Source organism: Papio anubis, chromosome 11 (genome assembly GCF_008728515.1).
Source record: "Papio anubis isolate 15944 chromosome 11, Panubis1.0, whole genome shotgun sequence".
NCBI classification, from domain to species: domain Eukaryota; kingdom Metazoa; phylum Chordata; class Mammalia; order Primates; family Cercopithecidae; genus Papio; species Papio anubis.
In genome coordinates, this window is record NC_044986.1 from 86,974,402 (window position 1) to 86,996,273 (window position 21,872).

General features: G+C 50.1%; 1 protein-coding gene and 1 long non-coding RNA gene across 4 annotated transcripts in view; both read right to left on the reverse strand.

Moving 5' to 3' along the window:
- The window catches only part of RASGEF1A (RasGEF domain family member 1A), a 70,422-nt gene that overhangs the window by 28,658 nt on the left and 19,892 nt on the right, over window positions 1–21,872 (reverse strand). Inside the window, exon 1 of one of the 3 annotated variants that reach the window (XM_017962756.3) lies at window positions 6,888–7,058. The exons of 1 other annotated variant lie outside the window; for it this stretch is intronic. Coding sequence is in view for 1 of the 2 variants with exons in the window: in XM_017962755.3 (XP_017818244.1) it covers window positions 6,409–6,426 (18 nt within the window). In the remaining variant the exon portion in view is untranslated. Of the gene's footprint in view, window positions 1–6,408; window positions 6,630–6,887; window positions 7,059–21,872 lie in introns of those variants that run through there. One more of the 3 variants, XM_017962755.3, reaches the window with a different exon arrangement.
- LOC110744100 lies at window positions 1,353–6,402 on the reverse strand. The gene is made up of 2 exons (XR_002524246.2): window positions 5,481–6,402; window positions 1,353–1,573 (listed from the first exon to the last, which is right to left on the reverse strand). It is a non-coding gene; the product is annotated as an uncharacterized LOC110744100 (long non-coding RNA).

Here is a 21,872-nt window from a genome sequence, read left to right on the forward strand (position 1 = left end):
GCTATGCCCAGGAAATACAGTGAGCACCTCTTCATGCTGGATTCACAACCAGAAATTGCCCAGCAAGTGGTAGATGCCCAAGGGATGAAAATACTGCAATGCACGCTCTCTGAATAGGGGACCAACATATGTGAAAAAGTGTGTCTAGAAACAGAAAGGCACATTCTACTGTCCAGAGTCTCTACCACATGGTCATATGTTATACCACCAATGAAACCCCATAAAGTCCCCAAACAGAAGTGTGCAGGTGAGAGAATGACATGAGCACAATGTACTACAGTTGGATATTAATACATAACTGATAAGCCAAAAAAAAATACGTACTTCATTAAAAAATTCCCCAAATCATGCCTGCGTTAAAGATTCAAGCTCCAATTAGAGATGTCAGAAAAATAACCTTTATAGGAAACTCTGGTTGGAATTTGATAGGGCCAAAGCTGTACTCAGAGAAAAGATCATAGATTTCAATAACATACTGAAGTAAACACTAAGCACTTGATTCAAAAAACTTAAAAAAGAGCTTCTCAACAAAATAGCGAAACAAACTGGAAGAAGAAATTGCTAAAAGGCAAATTAGATGACTTAATCAAAAAATAAAGTAGAACTCCTTATAAACTTCAAGAGCTGATTCTTTGAAAACACAGATTTCAAGGATAACCCTCTTGCAATTCTAATCAACAAAAGGAAAGAAGAAAGGGAGGGAGGGCCAGGCACCCTGGATCATGCCTGTAATCCCAGGACTTTGGGGGGCTCTAGTGACACCCTGTCTCTATTTCTTTAAAAAAATTATTAAAATTTATTCAAGAAAAGAAAGGGAGGGAGAGAAGAAGGAAGAAAGGAAGGACATGAAAAATACATTGGGCATGAAAAAAGGAAATCTAACTCCAGATATGTAGAAGAAAGTTTAAAACAAACAACTACCTAAATCTGTGGCAAATGATCTGCAAGAACTTTGAATGGTTATATTATCTAGAAAATATAAGTAACCAAAAATAAACTAAAAATGTTTAGAACCCAAAAAGACCAATAACCATAGTACAAATTAAGTTGACAGCCAACTAAGCCTCTAGAAAAAATAAAAGCAAGCCCTGGCTGAAACAGTTTCTAAAATGAATTATTTCAAGTCTTAGAGGATAAGATAATTTTACATGATATATAAACTATTTCAGCTACACAATTCATATTGAAAAGGCTTCCTATTCATTTTATAAAGCTAAAATAGCATGATTTATAAATGTGACAAATGTCTTCTAGTAGAAAAATATGCATAAATTCTTACTTCTGAAAATAGTGAAAAATACTCTCAGCAACATAGCAACACATCAGTAAAATGAACTCAGCAGCATTTGTAAGCACAATAGAGCCTGACCCAGTGGGCTTTATTCCAGGAACAAGAGGATGATTTAGCTCATAAGAGTTAATAAGTCAACACATGAATAAGTCCAAGGAGGAAAGGCATTTGATGATTTTGGTAGATACAGGAAAGCCTTTGATGAAACTGAATATCCATTCGTGGTGTGCACTCTTGGCAATTAATGTAGGATTCCAGCATACTGTCCATGATGACAAATACCTATTGGAAATATAGGGCCGATTTCAGACTTAATAAAACATGAACGGCCTCCTCATTAAATGAAGATCAAGCCAAGAACAACTGCTATTATTTAATGTTGCACCTTTTAGAAAACACAGTAAGATAGGAAAACTAAAGATACATTAGAAATAAAGAAGTTGGCTGTTCCTTATGTGCAAGTAATATAATTAATTTCTTGGGTTTTCCGGGAAGCCAAACTAAAAATCTGTTCAAACTAGTAAGATATCAATAATCAATTACCTAACATAAACTTAAAAAATCCATAGCTTACCTATCTACCTCCCCTGGGCATAGGTTTCTGCACATAAGTCTGTGTGGAGCTGGTATGGAGATGCCCACACCAGTGGCAGTAGGGGGAGGTGTGCCTGTGTGTCTCTGTACGTGTCTGTGTGTCTCTGTGTTAGTGTGTCTCTGTTTGTGTGTGTGTGTGCCTGCATGTGTCTATGTGTCTGTGTCTCTGTATGTGTGTGTGCGTGTCTTTGTGTCTCTGTGTCTGTATCTCTGTGTCTGTGTGTGTGTGTGTGCGCCTGTGTGTGTCTCTGTGTGTGTGCGTGTCTGTGTGTGGGGGTCTGTTGCGGGGGGGTCTCTGTGTCCGTTTCTCTCTGTGTGTGTGTGTCTTTGTGTGTCTGTGTCTTTGTCTCTCTCTGTGTCTGTGTGTGTGCCTGCATGTGTCTGTGTGTTTGTGTGTCTCTGTGTCTGTGTGTCTCTGTGTGTGGGTGTCTGTGTGTGGGTGTGTGTGTGTCCAGGAATCTCTCAGCTCTCTAAGCTCCATCGCCATCACCCAGGAACACAATGTCCACAGTGGGCTTGCTCTGCCAACCAGCTCAGCTACCCTGAAGCCACTTTTCCTGGTCACCCACCCGAAACACCCCACACCACTGCCCCCTCAGGCTGGGCACTCTAGGAACATGCCAGTCCCTGTTTTAAGGACATCTGTTGTATGTGGCCCCCGGGATGCCCCCAGGGAAGTCATACTCAGGTTGGGGCCAGAGTTGAAGGCTGAGCCTCCTCACCCACAGGGAGGGGGAGGGAGAGGAGGGCGGCACTCTGACGCACACTTACCGGCCCAAGGCCGGGCAGGGGTGGCTGGCGGCAGTCACAGTGACATTTGGGAAATGCCAGGGGCTGGGTTCTGGCCCAGAAGGCGGGTGTGGGCAGTGACAGGGCGGGGGTGGGGTTATTCCCCAAGCCTGAGACCACAAGATACCAGCTTTGCCAACAAAACTCCACTGGGCCAGTGGTGCGAGGGGCCACAGGGCCAGGGCCCAGCCAGCAGCAGGGGCCAGAAGAAGAAACAAGAGGCCGGGTTCGGTGGCTCATGGCTGTAATCCCAGCACTTTGGGAGGCCAAGGCGGGCAGCTCATCTGAGGTCAGGAGTTCGAGACCAGCCTGACCAACATGGAGAAACCCCATCTCTACTAAAAATACAAAATTAGCCGGGCGTGGTGGCACATGCCTGTAATCCCAGCTATTCGGGGGACTGAGGCAAGAGAATCACTTGAACCTGGGAGGTGGAGGTTGCGGTAAGATCATGTCATTGCACTCCAGCCTGGGCAACAGGAGCGAAACTCCGTCTCAAAAAAAGAAAATAAAATAAAAAAAGAAACAGAGAAGCTGCGGGGGGTCTTGGCTGCCATCCTCCTCCAAGACCCACACCATCCATAGGCGCCCATCTGACCGTCCCGGGGTTCCCTCAGGAGCCCCCAGGCCTCGTGTTCCATCAGCCTCTGAACTCCCCTTGTCCTGGAACCCACAGGGACCCAGGCAGCCCAGAACCCACACAGTGGAGCCCTCCTGACCCAGGAGCCAGCTCTGACTCCTGAGACCTCCTGGCTGACCTCAGGCAAGACACAGCCCCTCTGGACCTCAGTTTCCCCAGAAGTAAAGCAAGAAGTAGAGAGCCTATACGGGCCACTTCCTGCCCTCATCTTTGTTCCTTCCTTTCTTCCTTCCTCCTTCCTTCCAGAACTTGTTCAGTCAAGTCAGCATCCCTTGAGGCCCTTGTGGCCTATGCCACACATTCAGAACGGAACAGCCCATGGACCTTAGTGTCTGCGGGGAAACAGACACAACTCCATGGCATGGCATGATCTCTTCAGGATTGGGGGTCCATGCTGAGTGTCAGGGAGGCACAGCGGTGGGGAACTAACTCTGTAGGGAGTAGTCACGAGGGCTTCATGGAGGAGGTGATTCTGAGATCGGCTTCCAAGGATAACCAGGGGTTTTCCAGTGGATTAAGGGGGAAAAGGGAGGTTGACATGACAGTTTGGTCTCCTTCCTCTAGTCATTCACCAGCAGTTCCCTGGAGGACGAGGCCCAAAAGCCCAAAGGTGTGGGGGATGCAGGCAGCTTCCCCTGCACTAAGTCAATTCTCATGCATCCTACCAAAGCCAGTGTGATACTCTCTCCCCCAGGCAGCCCTTCCTGACTGCCTGCCCCTCCTCCTCCAATGGATGGCACTGCTGCGGCCCATGCATCTGTGAGTGTGTGACCCTGGGTTGTGCTGTCCCCAGTGCCCCCTGCATCCTGGCCAGGCCTGGACCCCCAACACACAGAGGGGGCAGGCTAACATAAGAGGCCATGGGGCTCTGCTCTCCTTCCCCTGGCCTATGCCCCGCTGAGGGCTAAAGTCCTTATCCCACCTCTCCTGAGGGAGCTGAAAGAAGGTGGCTCAAGTTAGCAGGCCCAGCAAGATGGGCTTTGGGCCTGGGCAGGCTGGGGCCCAGGGCTGTACTGTCCTGAGCCAGCAGATGCAGGCGTGGGCAGTGTGGCCAGGAGGCAGGGCAGCAAGGAGCCTGCAGGGTGGAGCAGGCCAGGCTCTGCACGAGCACATGCAGCCTAGACCTCTCCCTGGACTCTAGACTGCCCACACCCCTGCCAGGCAACACCTCCGGGGTTGGAGGTGTTGAACTGTCCCCGCTCCCACCTGCTGCACGTGCCATCTTGCCCACCTCTAAGGGCAACACCCTCCTTCCTGCGCCAGCCTGACTCTTTCCCATCTCAATGAAAACAGCCTACCCAGCACGACCTCCAGGTTCTGCCTTCAGAATACCCCGAGGATCAGTCCTTCCCTTCTCCTCCTCTGCCATCTCCCAAGGCTGGGACTCTCATCTGTCCCTGGACCACTGGGGTGGGACCCTACTAGCTTCACCCCTCCCAGCAGCAGTCAGCAGTGCCATGGTAGCCCCATGGGGAGCACACCCTGCTCTGCTACCTCCCACTGCAGCCCAGTCACTCCCCCAGCCATGCCACCTCGCTGACCTCACTGTCCCACCTCCTCATGGGCTCTGCTCCTGATGCCCCAGTCTCCAATCTGGCCCCAACATGCAGGCAGCTTCCACTTCAAAGTTCTGCCCTGGCCTTTTACTAGTATGCACCCCACATAGCTCCCTCCCTCCCCTCCTTCAGCAGGTCCTGTGCACATGTCTCCTCTAGCCACTGTACCTAAGGCACAGACAGCCCCCTCTTCACTGGTGGTCAGCACGCTGGGCACCAAGTGTGTCAGACCCCTGGTTGCTGGGGGAGCAGGACTGTCATTGCAGGTCCGAATGAAACTGGGTGGGGCCGTGGGGTCCACCTGTCTCACAGCAGTGACTGGAGTACTGGGCTGGGGTATTTAAATGCCAGTGCAGGGCCCTCCCCCCTCCCCTACCACGTGACCCCGTCGGCCTGGGTCCCTGAATGAGGGCGGCCTGGACCAGGGCTGACACCAGTGAGTGGAAACTGCACCGTGTTGTTGTGAGCCGAGGGACTTGGGGCTGCTCTGTTGCTGCAGAATGACCTGAACTACCTTCACCGCTGAACTCCTCACAGGCCCTGCTGGCTCTCCTACATTGCTTTTTCTCTAACCCTCAGCACCAGGTGGCACTCCACCCATTTTACCTACCCATTGTGCTTGTTTCTTTCCTGTGTGGGCACCGTGAGGACAACACCCTCCTTCCTGTGGTGTTTGGTTCCCTGCTGAACCGCAGTGCCTACACACAGCAGAGGCCCAATAAATGCGTGCTAAGTGAAGGAAGGAAGGGACAGATGAGTCCTGCATCTTTCACGTGGCCAGGGCTGGCCGGGGCTCAGCTCCATGCTGTGGGCGCTCAGAACCCAGGGGGCTGCCGCACCCGAATCACACCGCCTTGCGCCTCTGGGAGTGGGTCTCCATAAACAGCATGAGAAATGCCTATGCTCCACGCTCAGGTCCTCTACAGGGCCAGTTCTCCACCTGCGCCCCACAGCGCCCTCGCCCTGGAGCGTACACTCCTCAAAGCCCCACGCTGGGCTCCACTCTCCCTAAACGCACAGGCGCGCCTGGGGCTCACAAGGCACAGGCACGGCCGCCTCCCTCCCACGTGCCATGAATAAGCGCGCCCGCGCTTCCGCAGCCCTCCGCCGCCACCACCTCACACAGACCACACACCGTGGACCACCCCTCGCCCGGCACATCCTTCTCGGAGCAACAGATGGTTCTGCGCCCCTCAAGTAGTCCGGGCTCTTATACACCCGAAAGTGCCCGTCCCGGACAGACCCCTCCGGTGCCTGCTGCTGGGGCGCCTGTCCCTATCCCTTCCAGGTTCACAGGCTGTGCTCTCAGCGTCTGCGGGCCGCGCCGCGAAGGGCACGGCAGGAGAAGGGGCAGGCTGGGCGCCGCCCACAGGGCAGCAGGTGCTCCAGCGGGGACGCACAGAGGGAGGCGCGTGGGTCCTCAGGACGGGCTCCCTCCCGCGCGAGTCGAGATGCAGGGGACCGTCGCACCCCTCCCGAGCCCGATAACGCAAAAACCCTGCCCCGCGGTCCCGTACCTGGGCCCGCCACAGCCCTACCTGGGGCTCCAGTAACATTCTGGCCGCCGCGTCCAGCGAGCGGCAGTTCCTCTGCCCGCGACTTGAGCAAGCGCCCACTCCTGCGCCAGCCCCTGCCGCTGGGCGCCTCCGCTGGAGGGGTGGGACCCAGGACGCGGGAAATCGAGAGGCTGGGCTGGGGACCGCGGGGTCCGGGCGGCGCAGAGGGGCCGCAAGGCCAGCCAGGAACGCTGGGCGGGGCCGAGGCTAGGAGCATGGCGCGGAGGTGGGGCAGGGACCTGGGGCGGCCTGGAGTGCTGTCAGGGGGCGCCGCCTGGGCTGGGCGCGCGCCTGGCACTAAGTGTGGGGGCGTCGTAGGTGCCGGGGTATGGGGCTGGGCGGGGCGTCCAGGGTCGGCCGTGCCGGGGGTCGGTGCTAGCGCGCGGAGCCGGCGAAGAGGCGCAGCGTGGGTCGGGGCTCGGTTCGAGGAGTGGACGCCTCTCACCCCGCCCCAGCCTCACCTGATCGTAGACATCCACTACGGAACTACAGCAGGTGCTCCGCCAGCGTTCGGCTTGAACGCCTCCCCTGACGGGGCGCTCACTCCACACATCTCTGGCCTGAGACGGGGGTCGCACAGAACTCCCTGTCCTTCCATTTCCTTGGAACGCGGGGGACACGGCAGCTGCTTTTGTGGGAGGACTGATCTGAGCCGCGGCGAGGGGTGGGCCGGGCACATGGCACAGTGAGGCGCCTCCCGCCCCCAGAGCCCCAGCCTCAGAAGGAATCTGTCAGGTGACGGGGCTCCCCCTCCGCGAGTCCCTGCAGTGGACCCCACTCCCTCAGAGGATGTGGACGGGAAAGATTCGCGGAACCGAAAAGCGCCCTCTCCTGGGGTCTGGATTGGAGCATCCAGCACCTGAGCTGGGTGAGAGACCCATTGGTTCTGGGGGAGTTCAAGCTGGCCGGCGGGGCGGCCGCTAGGGAGGAGCGGGGTATGCTCAGGTTGAACCTCACAGAGAGGCTCTGACAACCCCGGAGAGCTCGCAAGCCATGGGCTGATGGACAATCGTGACCCTGAAGACATCCGGCGGCCCCGGGACGCCCATACCCTCACCCCACCTCCACCCCACGGCTCTTGCCCAGGCCTTGCCAGAGGCCCTCTGCCTCCCAGCTTATTTGCCTGCTCACTTACTAGCAGCAAGAGTACCTACTAGGCTGGTTCGATGGGCAGTTGTCTCTGTCTTGGGAAAGTAGGGGCTGTGCTGGGTCCATCCACTGGCCTCCCTCAAGCCAGCTCAAGGGCCTGGAGACAGGAGTCCTTCTCCTGAAGCACTGCCCTCTCACCCCCTCTTCTCTACCAGTGAGTGTTGGCCTGGCCTGGAACCGCTTCCCACTGCTCAGAGTATGCACTATACATTACTGCGTGGTATGCAGTGCCTCTGGGTGGGCAGTGCGGGGAGTACGAGGCAACCAGGCAGAAACGGCATAGTGGCCCTCCAGCTTTCACAATGTCCTCCCCCACTTTTGCTTCTGCATCTTGTTTCAGTCCAGCCAGAAGATGCAAAGCTCATGGTGACCTTGGCAGGTGGACAGGTGGCATCAGGATGGTCTGGGCCTGCAGGGCCACCCTGTCCCTTCAGGTGGCTTCATGGAGAGCACGAAGAAGGTGAAGCCTGGTGTCTTGCTCCTGGGGAAGACTTCCAGGCACCTGCCCCTGCCTTCCTCAGCCCTGTACCATGGCCCTGCAGAACATCTCGGCCCTGGGGTGAACCCAGTGTTGTCTCAGGAAGTCCGTGTGAGCAGTTGGCCCTGCTGCCTCCTGACCCCAGAGCGAGCATCCCTTCTGCCTCCCTGAATGTGACACTCTAGAGGAGGTGGCGGATGGGTGGGCAGTCCCACAAGCCTTCTTATACAGTCACAGGGTCACTTCCCATCGTGCTCATCCCAGATTGCACCAGTGTCATCCAAGGACCTCGGTAAGGCAGACATTTCCCCAGGAGGAATGGGGCCCTTGCCCCCGTCTCTGGCTGACACAGATGGTGCTATCTCCTTTACCCACCAGTGTGACCTCAGCATTCATGTGTGACCTGACCCACATCCTTCCTGGTGCCTGAGGATGCGAGGAGGCTGCTGTGCTGGGGCTGAGCCCTGCCAGGCCTCCTGCTTTATATCCCTGCAGCTGGGACTGAGGCCATCCTGCAGGGAGGGCCGGTGGGGCCTGAGGCAGAATCCCACTGCCACTTCAGAAAGCAGAGAAAAAGCCAGGTGTGGTGGGGCCAGTGGCCATCTGCTGGGGCTTCAGGGAGACCAGACACACAGGAAGAGGCACTTTCTCCAGATGCCTCCTCTAGGGGCAGGGCACAAGGCCTGGAACGGGGCTGCCTCTGACCAGAGCAACAGATGCTGCTCTGAGGATGGCGAAGCCTAGAGCAGGCAAGCTGTCAAGATTCTGAGTTGAGGGTCTCAGGACAGGAGGCTGGACTCCCCTTGATATGATTTGGGTGTGTGTCCCCACCCAAATCTCATGTTCAATTGTAATCCCCAGTGTTGGAGGTGGGGCCTGGCGGGAGGCGATTGGATCATGGGGGCAGAGTTCTCATGAATGGGTTAGCACCATCCCCTCAGCGCTATTCTCCTGTTAGTGAGTGAGTGAGTTCTGGAGGGATCCGACTGTTTGAAATTGTGGGGCACCTCCCCCTTCTCTCACTTGCTCCTGCCATGTCAGACCTGCCTGCTCCCACTCTGTCTTCCACCATGAGTGAAAGCTCCCTGAGGCCTTCCCAGAAGCAAATGCTGCCACGATTCCTATACAGTTTGCAGAGCCGTGATCCAATTAAACCTCTTTTCTTTATAAATTACCCAGTCTCCGGTTTTTTTTTTTTTTGGTTTTTTTTGTTTTGTTTTGTTTTTTTGGAGATGGAGTCTCCATCTATCGCCCAGGCTGGAGCGCAGTGACATGATCTCAGCTCACTGCAACTTCCACCTTCTGGGTTTAAGTGATTCTCTTGCCTCGGCCTCCTAAGTAGCTGGGATTACATTACAGGCGCACACCACCATGCCCAGCTAATTTTTGTATTTTTAGTAGAGACGGGGATTCACCATGTTGGCCAGGCTGGTCTCAAACTCCTGACCCAAGTGATATGCCCACCTTAGCTTCCCAAAGTGCTGAGATTACAGGCATGAGCCACCGCGCCTGACCAAGGCCCTTCTTTATAGCAGTGTGAGAACAGACTACTACACTCGCAAAGGCTCTGTCTCAGAGTCCACCCTTGCTGTCTCCACACAGCAGCCAGAGGGGATCTCTTAGAACCTGAGTCAGAAGCTCTCTGACTCCCACCTCAATCTCAATGAAGGCAGAGTCCTAACGAATAGCCCCATCAGGGACCTCAGTGCTCCCTGCTCAGCCTTGACATGCCCTGCCCACCCTCGCCTGAGTGGAATGTGCTCTGCAGTGTCTGTGCCCCCCCACCCCGACAGGCCACCTTCCCACTAACACAGCTGCAATGCCACCCTCTGCCCCAGCACTTTCCCGCCATGGAACGGTTTTCCTTAAGGTTACTGGGTCCAGCAGAGCCTTTCCACCTCCTGGTTCGTTCGTCTGCTCTCCTGAGAACGCGACCTCCATGAGGGCAGGATCTTTGTTTTGTTCACTGCTACATCCCAGTGACTGTAACATGTCTGTGCACAGAGGCACTCAGAACCTATGTGTGTGCACGTGTGTGTGTGTGTGTAGACAGATATAGAGACACAGGTGTGGATATGGATTTGGTTGTATATATCCAGCACAGGACTCATATCGAAAATATATAAAGAACTCATGTAAATCAAAAAAGTCAAGACTCAATATTTTACAAATGGGCAAAAGACTTGAAGACATATTTCACTGAAAGAAGGCTATCCAAGGGGTGATAGGCCTAAGAGAGCACCCAGCTCCATGACTCATCTGGGGAGGGCACTAAACTGCAGTGTGGCACCCTGCACACCCGGCAGCATGGCTACTATCAAAAGCTAGAAAATGCCACGTGCTGACGAGATGGCACAACCCAAACTCCCAGCTGCTGGCGGCACGGCAGAGTCAGCTGGAGCAGCCAGGCAGGAAAACAGCCCAGTCATGCCTATGGACACCGACCACACCAGGACCAGAAATTCCATCCTGGATGGAGGCCGGGCAGAAACACTAGAGACTCACACTGAAGGACACACACACGAGTGTCTGCAGCAGCCCTACTCACAAGGGCTTCCAACTGAAAATGACCCAAGCATCCCCCACAGGGGACTAGGTTTCCACCAAGCTGCGGCATGTGTCACTCAATGGAATGCTCCAGGCCGAGGATAACCCGCCCAGACAACCACAGGCAAGGGCAGGGAGTCAAGGACACCATGCACAAAGAGCATCTAAGGCTGGCCCCACGCGGAGCCAGCTCAGGGCCGGTGAGGGCACCCTCACCCCCAGAGGTCTGGGGTGCTGCCCTGGGGCAGGGGCTGAAAGGGGCTGGATCTGAGTGTCCCCGCGGAGTCACTCCATGAAAAATGTACACTAAGTGTACACTGTGGCTCTGGCTCAGGCATGTTTCTGTGTGTGTTACACTTCAATCGCATGAAGAAAATTGAAGGAGAGAAAAATAAGAGAGAATATCTGGGCCGGGACAGGCAGAAGCTGTCGGCACCTCAGGGCCTATCTAGGTCAGCTGTGGCCACACCTAAGGGAAGAAGGGATGTGGAGGAAGGGGCCTAAGCCTCCCTCCGCTCATCCCCCCAAGAACAAAGGCAGAGTTGGGGCAAACCCTGCTCCCTCTTCTAAAAGGCACAGCCTACAGGGTCAAGCAATGGCAAGTGAGAGGCATCCACTGGTTTTGGAGGATGGAAGGTGGCCTGAGGCAGGTGATAGACCTTGCAGAACAGAGAAGCAGGAGCCCAGTGCTCCACGCGGGCTGATGAGGACCACGCCGGTGCTGCAGAGGCCCTGATGAGGCTCAGCCCACAGGGCCTTGGGTTCCAGGAGGAGGGTCAAGGGACAGAAAGGCTCTAGCCCCCGACCCTGCCCTGCTGGTGCCACCTCATTACCGGACCACACCACATTGTCCAAGAGCTTCGGGTCCAAACCCTGAGGGTGATGGTGCATACCTCTCTATCCTCTCCAGGGCATGAAGTGGGACCCATGATGCCAATTCACAAGGGTGTTGGCAAAACATGAAGCAAAATGAAGCAAGCCCTCGGTGAGCTCCAGAGGCTCCTCAGACAGCCCCTGCCTCCAATGGGGTTTGAGGGCTCGCACTGTCCCCAGGCTCAGGCCTGATGTCTGCCAGACTCAAGCCTCCTGCACACACAGCTACAGTCTGCAGAAAGGCCTCTCCAGGCTCCTCCAAGGCTGGTCAGCACCCCTGGGCAGAGGCCACTGATGGCCCCAGTCGAACCCACACCCAAGCAGACCCACAGGCTCCAGGGAAGGTTGTCTGGCAGCCAGCCCCGTCCCTTGGGTCAGTGGAGAACCCCTAAGTCTTCTGGAATTTCCCTCAGGCTATACCATTAGTGCTCCCTTTTGGAGAATAATGTTCCATGCACTGAAACACTCATGGCTTTAGGCAGAAGGCGTGAAGGAGGGGGTGAATGGGAGTCAGCTGAGCTTTCTGATGTGCAAGGCAGCATCCTTCCAGGCACCAGCATACCTGGGAAGGAGCCCACTGGCCACAGTGTCAGGCACACCTCTCCCCAGTCGTCTCAGTCAGAGCCTCCACCCTCACACATGGGCACCTTTGAGAAGCACATCAAGGTACCATAGTGGATTTAGTCCTTCCACATCCTCTTCTGCCTCCTGGGGTCCACGAGTCTTTCCTGAGGCTCTTCCTGGGGTCCTGTATCCATGTGCCTTGGCCACCCCTCCTCAGCCACACTCAGAGCATCCAGGGTTTCAGCAACGCAGGAGTGCAGGAAAGGCAGGAATGCCAGGCTGGGAGGTTTCCTCCAGATGGGGCTCTCAAGCCTGACCACACTGCCCAGGAGCTTGCTAAAAAGGCAGTGCACAGGCGACGTCCTCAGAGATCCTTCCTGCCCCCATTGGTGTGTGGGACTCAGTGCTCAGGGAGGTGGTAGCAGTCAGAACTCGGCTTGGGACGCAGGGCCTCTGGTCCAGGGGAAGGGAGCCCACCACACTGAGCGCCAGCCTGCCACATGCACAGGGGACAGTGGAGAACGCATCCAGGGATCAGGGGGACATAATGCATGGGGTGAGGACACAGCATCATGCCCAGCATAGTGGGACCCAACAAGGGAGGAGGCTGCAGCCATGCAGGCAGGACAGGTGAGGGCCCGGGAAGTCACTTCCCCAAGATGAAGCAGGTCATGACCAACAGGGACCCCTCCCGTCACAAGGCTCTGGATACCCACCCCATCATATGAGAAGAGACCTGCACAAAGTGAGACATAGAAAATATCAATGAGAAAGACAGAAGAGGGACAGCACATGGAAATAGGGCAGGCCCAGCCAGGAGCAAACTACTTCATGGTGACAAAAAGCTTGCAAGTCAAAGCCTTGAGTCATCACTTGGCACCTGTGAAATCTGCAAAACTAATGTTAAAGGTAATACAGAGTGTGAGCTTAAGAGTCAGGGAAAAGCCAGGGTCACAGGCAGCAAAAGGAGAGAAATGGACAGCAGGTATCCCCAAGCACCTCCCCGGAGCAAAGACATGGCAGCAGGCATCATCTAGGGCACCGTGCATCCATGTGTGTTTGTGTGACCTTGTGTGCGCACGTGTTCATGTGCTTGAGTGTACATGTGTATCTTAGGAGGTGTGCGTATGCACATGTGTGCTTTGTGCATGTGTGCAACAGGCATGGGTGTGTGTGTACATAGTTGCACGTGTGCATTACGAGTGTACATGCCTGTGCACGTGTGCATGTCTGCACCTGCGCCTATAAAACAGACAAGCATCCACATACCAAAAGTCTAAACAGGGTGCCTCCCTCCACTGGCCGGCATACACCCTCTCTCCATCTCTCCTGCCCTCCCTCCTCCTCTTCTCTCCATTTAGCCTTGTCAAGTGCTTCCCAAGTTCTCTCCAATTACTATGAATGGCTTCATGACAGCATAACACAGTGCATGCTCATCTTCTAAAACCAGGACATGAGGCATCCCTGCTCCCACTAAGACTGCACAAAGTTAAGGCTGGAGTAGCAGTGGCCCACTCAGGGCTTGCCCCTCCCTCGGAGCCCTTCACAGGCTCCTGGAGAAGGGAGACTCAGAAGAGACCCTGCCTGAGAGCTCATACCTGAGATCCCCTGGTGTGTGGGGAACAAAGCAGGGATGCTTAGGACCACAGGGGGGTCTCAAGGCCGGCCTGGCCTTGTGGGAGGGTCTCGGGGCCAGCCTAACCTTATGAGGGTCTTAAGACCAGGCTACCCTTGTAGGAGGTCTTAGGACCAGCCTGGCCTTGTGGGGAGTCTCAGGACCAGTCTAACATTGTAGGGTGTCTCAGGACCAGTCTGGCCTTATAGAGGGTCTTGGAACCAGGCTAACCTTGCAGGGGATCTTGTGACCAGCCTGGCCTTATTGGGGGTCTCATGACCAGCCTAGTCTTATAGAGGATCTCAGGGTCAGTGTGGCCTTCTGAGGGGGTCTACAGGGCCAGCCTGGCCTGTGGGAACTGGAGGCACCAGGCAAGGAGAGAGGCTTCTGTCTCCCTGGGCCCTTGGTTTCCACCTATCCTTGGCCAGCACCCTTACTCCTCCCCGACCCCGGAGGTTCCTAGTCTGTTCTCCTGCTTCACCTGCCCTCCAAAGGAGCCTCCGGCCATCATGGGCCCAGGCCCCGGAGCTGATCCCTGACCCCACTGTTGTGCCCCTAACTCCCACTCTCTCCCTTCTCCCCTCCCTTCTACTCTCTGCCTCCATTTCCCCTCAGCCTCTGCCCTCTCCAGACCACAAACACAGTCTTCCTGACCCCGACTCCTCCTGAGCTGCCTCCCAACCTCTCTTTTCTTCTCACCTACATTTCTAGAAAGAGTTGCTGCATCTGCTACTTCCCAGCCAATTCCGCCTCCTCCCTCCAGTCCCTGCTGTGTTCATCGGAGGCACCAGGCTAACGCAGGGCATGGGTTCCAACCAAGCCCAGGCCTGAACGCACTCATGCCAGGATGCCTAGCTGGCTCCGCTCTCCCCAAACTCGGCTGCTACTCCTCAGGGACCCCATGACACCCAGCCCCATAGAAGTCCCAGGGACCCTCCCAGCATGGCCCCAGCACCTAGACCACAGAGCTTCTCTGCCTGAATGTCCCAGGACCGCCATGGGATGCCTCCTCTCCCACAGGGAATAGAGCCCTGTCCTGTAAACACTCAGGCACAGGCACACGGAGACCCAGCCACTGTATCTGTGGGCGGGGATCTGGGCTCAGCACAGCCCCTGACCTGCCTATCAGGGGAGTGTGCCACACAGGCCAAGGTGGCCAGGCCTGACGCAGGTGTGCCTGAGACCCGCCTTTCAGGGGGATTAGCCATCACAGATTGAGACCCGCCTTCAGGAGGGCTGATGCTGTAGATTGAGACCGGCCTTCAGGAGGTTTAGCCATCGCAGATTGCGACTCGCCCTCAGGAGGGTTAGCCACTGCAGACTGCGATCTGCCTTCAGGAGTGTTATAGTGCAGATTGAGACCTGTCTTCAGCGGGTTAGCCATGCAAAGTCAGAACTGCCTTCAGCAGGGTTAGCCATTGCAGATTGTGTGGTTTCCTACCCTTGAGCTGCTCAGTGTACTTCACCGAACTGCAGTACTTTGGATAACTCTATTACTACCGTTTTTGACCGTTTACTTATATTTTATTTAAGTTTAGTGGAGAAAGCCTGGGTTCCTCTTCCAGCCTCCTCGTTCACTGCCCCAGCCCCATGTCCACATATACTCCTGCAACTCTGCAAAGACACCAGGGTGCTGTGAGGGTCCCGTGGGTTTCCCCAGCTCCTCTTTTGGCAGGTCCCTATAACATGTTGTAGGGCAGGGGAGAGGCTGTCTGTGATGGGCAGGGCCCCGACTGCCATTCAGGCAAGTGGGGATACTGGGGGACCCTGAAAGATATCAGAGTGAGGCTGGCCAGGCTGGTAGGGCATGTGGGCAGCAATGCATCTCAGGGAGTCCTGCCCCCTCCTCCATGGGAAGGGCCCACAGCTGCCATCCCCATGAGCCAGAGAGGATGACACTCTAGGCTGGTGGAAAGGGACCTGATATGAAATGGAAATGAGGCAACCCACGACTGCACAAGTCTGCACGTGCTTCTGTGCATGTGTCTATTCCTAGAGCAGACACAAATGTTCCAGAAGTTTCTTTCTTAGCCATTCCCAGAATCACAGGCTCTCGAAGAAGGAGTATTATTCATTCTAATCGGTGGTGCCTGGAATGATGCCCCTGTAGTTTCTTCCCTTGCCCCAGACACCTGCAGCTACCTGGACAGAGCCCCTCAGTTCCTGGAAACTCCACATGTTCTGTAGCAGCTGCAGGATATTCCGCTGGGTAGGTGGGCTGCCACACATGTAAGAGGTCCTGTAGCAAAAGACACCGAGGTGTTTTACAGTCTTTGGCAACTAAAAACACTCCTACAATGGGCATTCTTGACTGGATGAAAAGTTTTTATTCAAACGTGTGACCATATATAAAAGATGAACTCCTAACACTTGATGTGCTGGGTCAAAGGTTATGAGCATGGTAAGTTTAGAGAGACATCACAGAAGTGCTTTCAGTAGAGTATGGCCAGGTAGTGAAAATGGTGGAGTAAGGACCTCTAAAAACCCTCTCTTCCATAAAAGCGACAAGAAAACCAGCAAAAAACAAAAAGGTCAGAATCTACTTTTTTAGAACTTCCAAAATCAAGCAAAAACTTGCAAAAATCTTATGAGGATTTATTCAAAAAACAACCGAATCTCAGTAAGAACTGCAAACTTTGTAGCACTTGAACTTGCCCTAGTCCCATCCCTGACTCTGTATCCCAAGTGCCTTGAAAAGTAAGACCCCACATTCATCATGAAAACCACTAGCACAGCAGCCCCTGGTGGGAGAACAGCAATGGAACTCTTTCAAAGCTTCATTCTCAGAAACTGTCGTTATTCGACCTGTCCAGTAGTTCCCATGGAGACCCCACTTACAAGGATGTCTGTATTTGACCTGACTCAGAGGTCTCAAGCACAAAAACCATATTCCCCAAGGTTCATTGTCAAAAACAATTACTGGTATTTAATTTCACAGATGCCTGAAGCAGTAGATAACAGTGAAGTAAGCAATAGACTAACCAGAAAGCTTAAAAGAAAAGTTCAGTAATGACATGATCATAGGGGTTTTGAAAAACTGCAGTGCATTCCTGAGAATCTAGAAGGTCAAGTGCACGCTCAGGGCTGTGCACATGCTCAGAAAAGTACTTGGGAAACCCTAAGCACTCATTTCTGGCTGACTTCAAGGCTCTGTGCAAGCAGGAAGAGAAGACTAAAGCAGAGTTATCAACTGCTTAGCTGAGAGCTGAAAGCATACCCAAGCACACAGAGCCCCTTAGCAAAGACTGAGAACTTACTGGCTCCAGGCACTTAAGAAAATTTCTTTCCAATCGTTATTTGACCACTAAGATAACTGAGCAGAGATTTCAGTGCCACACACAAAAGAATACAGGCATTGCAGAAGTAATCCAGAAATGTCACAAAACAAATAACCATTACTACAATAAACAGCAGCAGCCACAAACCCCAAAGAGTGGGGAGAATCTGATTTCCAGACTTGACTTACTAAACAATCACGAGGTCAGGAGATCAAGACCATCCTGGCTAACACGGTGAAACCCCGTCTCTACTAAGAAATACAAAAAATAGCCGGGCGAGGTGGCGGGCGCCTGTAGTCCCAGCTACTCGGGAGGCTGAGGCCGGAGAATGACGTGAACCCGGGAGGCGGAGCTTGCAGTGAGCTGAGATCCGGCCACTGCACTCTAGCCTGGGCTACAGAGCAAGACTCCGTCTCAAAAAAAAAAAAAAAAAAAAAAACTTTCAATCAGCTACTTTAAGTATATTTTTTAAAGACTGAAGGAAATGATGTTTAAAGAACTAAAGGAATGTATGGAAGCAATATATCAAACAGAAAATATCAATAAAGGAATACAAATTTATAAAAAAGAACCAAGCAGAAATTCTGGTGTTGAAAACTAAGTAAACGAAATGAAACATGAGCAAGAGGGCTCAACAACCGGTTTGAACAGACAGAAGAAAGAATCAGTGACTTGAAAAAACACCATTGAGATTATCCAGTCTGAGGCACAGAAAGAAAAAAGAAAGGAACAAATAAATAGAGCCACAGACACCGTAATGGACACTGTCATATGTATAAGAAGAGTCTCAGAAAAAGAGGAGAGTGCAAAATAAGGCAGAAAAAAAAATCAGAAGCAATAATGGCTAAAACTTTCTAAATTAGATGAAAATATCATCTCCAAATCCTAAAAGTTCAACAAACTCCAGGTAGATTTCTTAACAGAAACCATGAAGGGCAGAAAGCAGTTAGGATGACATGTTCAAAATACTGAAAGAAAAGAGGTGTCAACCATGAATTCTTTACGCAGCAAAACTGTCATTCAAATATGAAAGGGAAATTACCTGACAAATAAAATAGAGAACTCATCAGTAGAAGACCTGCCTTATAAGAACTACTAAAGAGAGTCCTTCAGGCTGAAACAATAGGACAATAAACAGCAATTTGAAATCATGTGAAAAAATAAAGAGGACCAGTAAAGGTAACTTTACTAGTTTAATATTTATTGTTATATATTAGTAAATATAAAAGATAGTATAAACACATTTTTATGCACTTAACTCTATTTTTCTACGATTTGAATTAAAAGACAACTGGTCTATGACCATACTACCCTGAATGAGCCTGAATTAAAAGACAACTGCATGAAACAATAATTTTAAATATAGACCGATAAGCACACAAGGTATTTGTAAATTTTATGACAATAACAGCACAAAGGAGAGGAGAGGAGCAAAGTTTTTGCATACTGTTGCAATTAAGTTTGTATTAATCTGAACATTGACATGTACATATAACATATACATAGCTATATGTTGAGATGTTAATTATAACCCTACAGGCAACAGGTAAGAATATGACTCAAAAATATACAATAAAGGAAAAGAAATTAAAATAGTATACTAGATAATATCTAAATATCTAACACAAAAGAAGAAAATAATGAAGGAATAGAGGAACAAAATGGCATAAGACATAAAAAACAAATAGCAAATCCTACCTTATTAGTATTTACATTAAAGTAAACGAATTAAACACTCCAGTTAAGAGTCAGAGATTATCAGCATTAAAAAAACATGATCCAACTATATGACTTTCTAAAACAGACCCACTTTAGAGAGAACACAAATAAGTTGAAAGTGAAAATATGGCCGGGCGTGGTGGCTCACGCCTATAATCCCAGCACTTTGGGAGGCCGAGATGGGCGGATCATGAGGTCAGCAGATTGAGACTATCCTGGCTAACACAGTGAAACTCCGTCTCTATTAAAAATACAAAAATTTAGCCAGGCGTGGTGGCGGGCGCCTGTAGTCCCAGCTACTCGAGAGGCTGAGGCAGGAGAATGGCGTGAACCCAGGAGGTAGAGCTTGCAGTGAGCCGAGATTGTGCAACTGCACTCCAGCACTCCAGCCTGGGTGACAGAGCAAGACTCCATCTCAAAAAAAAAAAAAAAAAAAAGAGAGTGAAAATATGAAAAAAGACATTCCATGCAAAAAGTAATCAAAAGAGAACCAGAATGGCTATATTAACATTAGAGAAAATAGACTTTAGGACAAAAATTTTTACTAGAGACAAAGAAGGACATTTATAATGATTAAAGGGCTAATTAATCAACAAGATATAACAATCACAAACAAATATGTACCCAACAACAGAGCCCCAAGATTCAAGAAGCAAAAACTGATAGAATTGAAGGAAGAAATAAGACAATTCAACAAAAATAGTTGGGGAATTCAATAGCCCCACTTTCAATAATGAACAAAAACACTAGACCATAGATCAGCTAAAAAAAATTCAAAAGACTTGAACAACACCATAAGCCAACTAGACCTAACAGACATCAACAGAACACTCCACTTAACAACAGCAGAACACATACTCTTCTCAAGTGCACAGGAAATATTCTCCAGAATAGACCTTATGTTAGGCCATAAAGCAAATCTCAATAAATTTAAAAGAACTGACATTATACAAAGTATGTTCTGTGACCACAATAAAATAACAGAAGTCAATAGCAAAAAGAATCTGGGAAATTTACAAAGACGTGGAAATTACACAACATATTCTTAAACAACCAATGGAAAAAGATGAAACCACAAGGGAATTCTCAAATTTACTTAAGTAAAAATACTATGAAATAAATGGACATGAAAACATAACATGCCAAAACTTACGGAATGCAGCAAAAGCAGTGCTGAGATAAAAAATATATAAAACTATAAATGTCCATATTAAAAAACAGAAAGTTCTCAAATCAATAACCCAACATTCCACCTTGAGAAACTAGGAAAAGAGAAGCAAATTAAATTCAAAAATAACAGAAGAAAATACTATAGAGTGGAAGTAAATGAAATAAAGAGTAAAAAAATTTTGAGAAAATTAATTAAAAATCAAAAACTGGTTCTTTGAAAAATAAAATTGACAAACCTCTAACTACACTGAACAAGAAAAAAATAGAGAGAAGACTCAAATTAGTAAAATCAGAGAGGATATTACCACCAGCTTTACAGACATAAAAAGCACTATAAGGGAATACTATGAACAGCTGTTTGCCAAGAAATTCGATAAACTAGATGAAAGGGGAAAACTCCTAGAGACACACAAACTCTCAGACTAAAACTTAGGTCAGAATAAACCTATAACTAGATATTGAATTAGTAATCAAAAAACTTCTCACCCACAAAGAAAAGCCCAGGGCCAAAGTCACTGGTGAATTCTGCCAAACATTTAAAGAAGAATTAACACCAATCCCTTACAATTTCCTTCAAAAAATAGAATACAGAGCACTAACCAACTCATTCTATGAGGTCGCTATTTGCCTTAATACTCAAACCAGGAAACAAAATCACAAGGAAAAAAACTATAAATCAATAAAAACCATCTATAAATATAGATGTAAAATTCCTCAACAAAATATTAGCAAATCAGATCCAACAGCATATTTTGTAAGTATTCATCATGACTAAGCTGTAAGTATTCAAGGAATGTAAGGTTATATCAACATACAAAAATCAATGTAATATACCATATCAATAGACCACATAATCACAATAGATGCAGAAAAATCATTTAATAAAATCCAACATCCTTTGAAGATTTAAAAAAATGCTCAACAAACTAGCAATTGAGGGGAACTTCATCAATCCAATAAAGGGTATCTGTGAAAAATCCAGATCATCATACTTTTTTTTTTTTTTTTTTTTTTTTTTTGAGACGGAGTCTCACTCTGTCGCCGGGCTGGAGTGCAGTGGCGGATCTCCAGCTCACTGCAGCTCCGCTACTCCCGGGTCACGCCATTCTCCTGCCTCAGCCTCCCGGTAGCTGGGACTACGGGCACCGCCACCTTGCCAGCTAGTTTTTGTATTTTTTAGTAGAGGCGGGGTTTCACCGTGTTAGCAGCCAGGATGGTCTCGATCTCCTGACCTTGTGATCCGCCCGTCTCGGCCTCCCAAAGCAGAACATCATACTTAATTGTAGAAGATCAAAAGCTTTCCTTCTAAGATCAAAAACAAAGCAAATATATCTGCTCTTGCCACTTCTATTTAACATTGCTCTGGAGGTTCTGGCCTAGGCAATTGGATAATAAAAAGGTATAAAAAGACACCCATATTGAAAAGAAGAAGTAAGACTATCTCTATTTGCAGATGATCTCATATATAGGAAGTCCTAAGGAATACACATACACACACAGATGCACTATTAGAACAAATAAATAAATTTAGCAAGGCTACAGGATACAAGATCAGTATATGAAAATCAATTGTAATTCTATATGGTAGTAATGAACAATCTGAAAATAAAATTAAGAAAACAATTTAATTCGTAACAGCATCAAAGAGAATAAAATAATTATAAATTTAACAAAAGTATAAGACTTGTACACTAAAAACTACAAAACATTGTTGGGAGAAATTAATGTAGACTTAAATAAGTGGAAGGACGTCCCATGTTCATGGATTCTAAGACAATATTCTTCACATGGCAATACTCCCCAAATTGACCTACAGATTCAATGCAATCCCTATCAAAATTCTAGCTGGCTATTTTTGTTGTTGTTTCACAAACTGACAAGCTGTTCCTAAAATTCGTGTGAAAATGAAAGGGACCTGGAACAACCAAAATAGTCTTAAAAAGAAGTACAAAGTTGGAGGACTCAAATTTTCTGACTTCAAAACTTACTACAAAGCTACGGTAACTAACTGTGTGGTAATGGTATAACAACAGACCTATAAATCAACAGAATA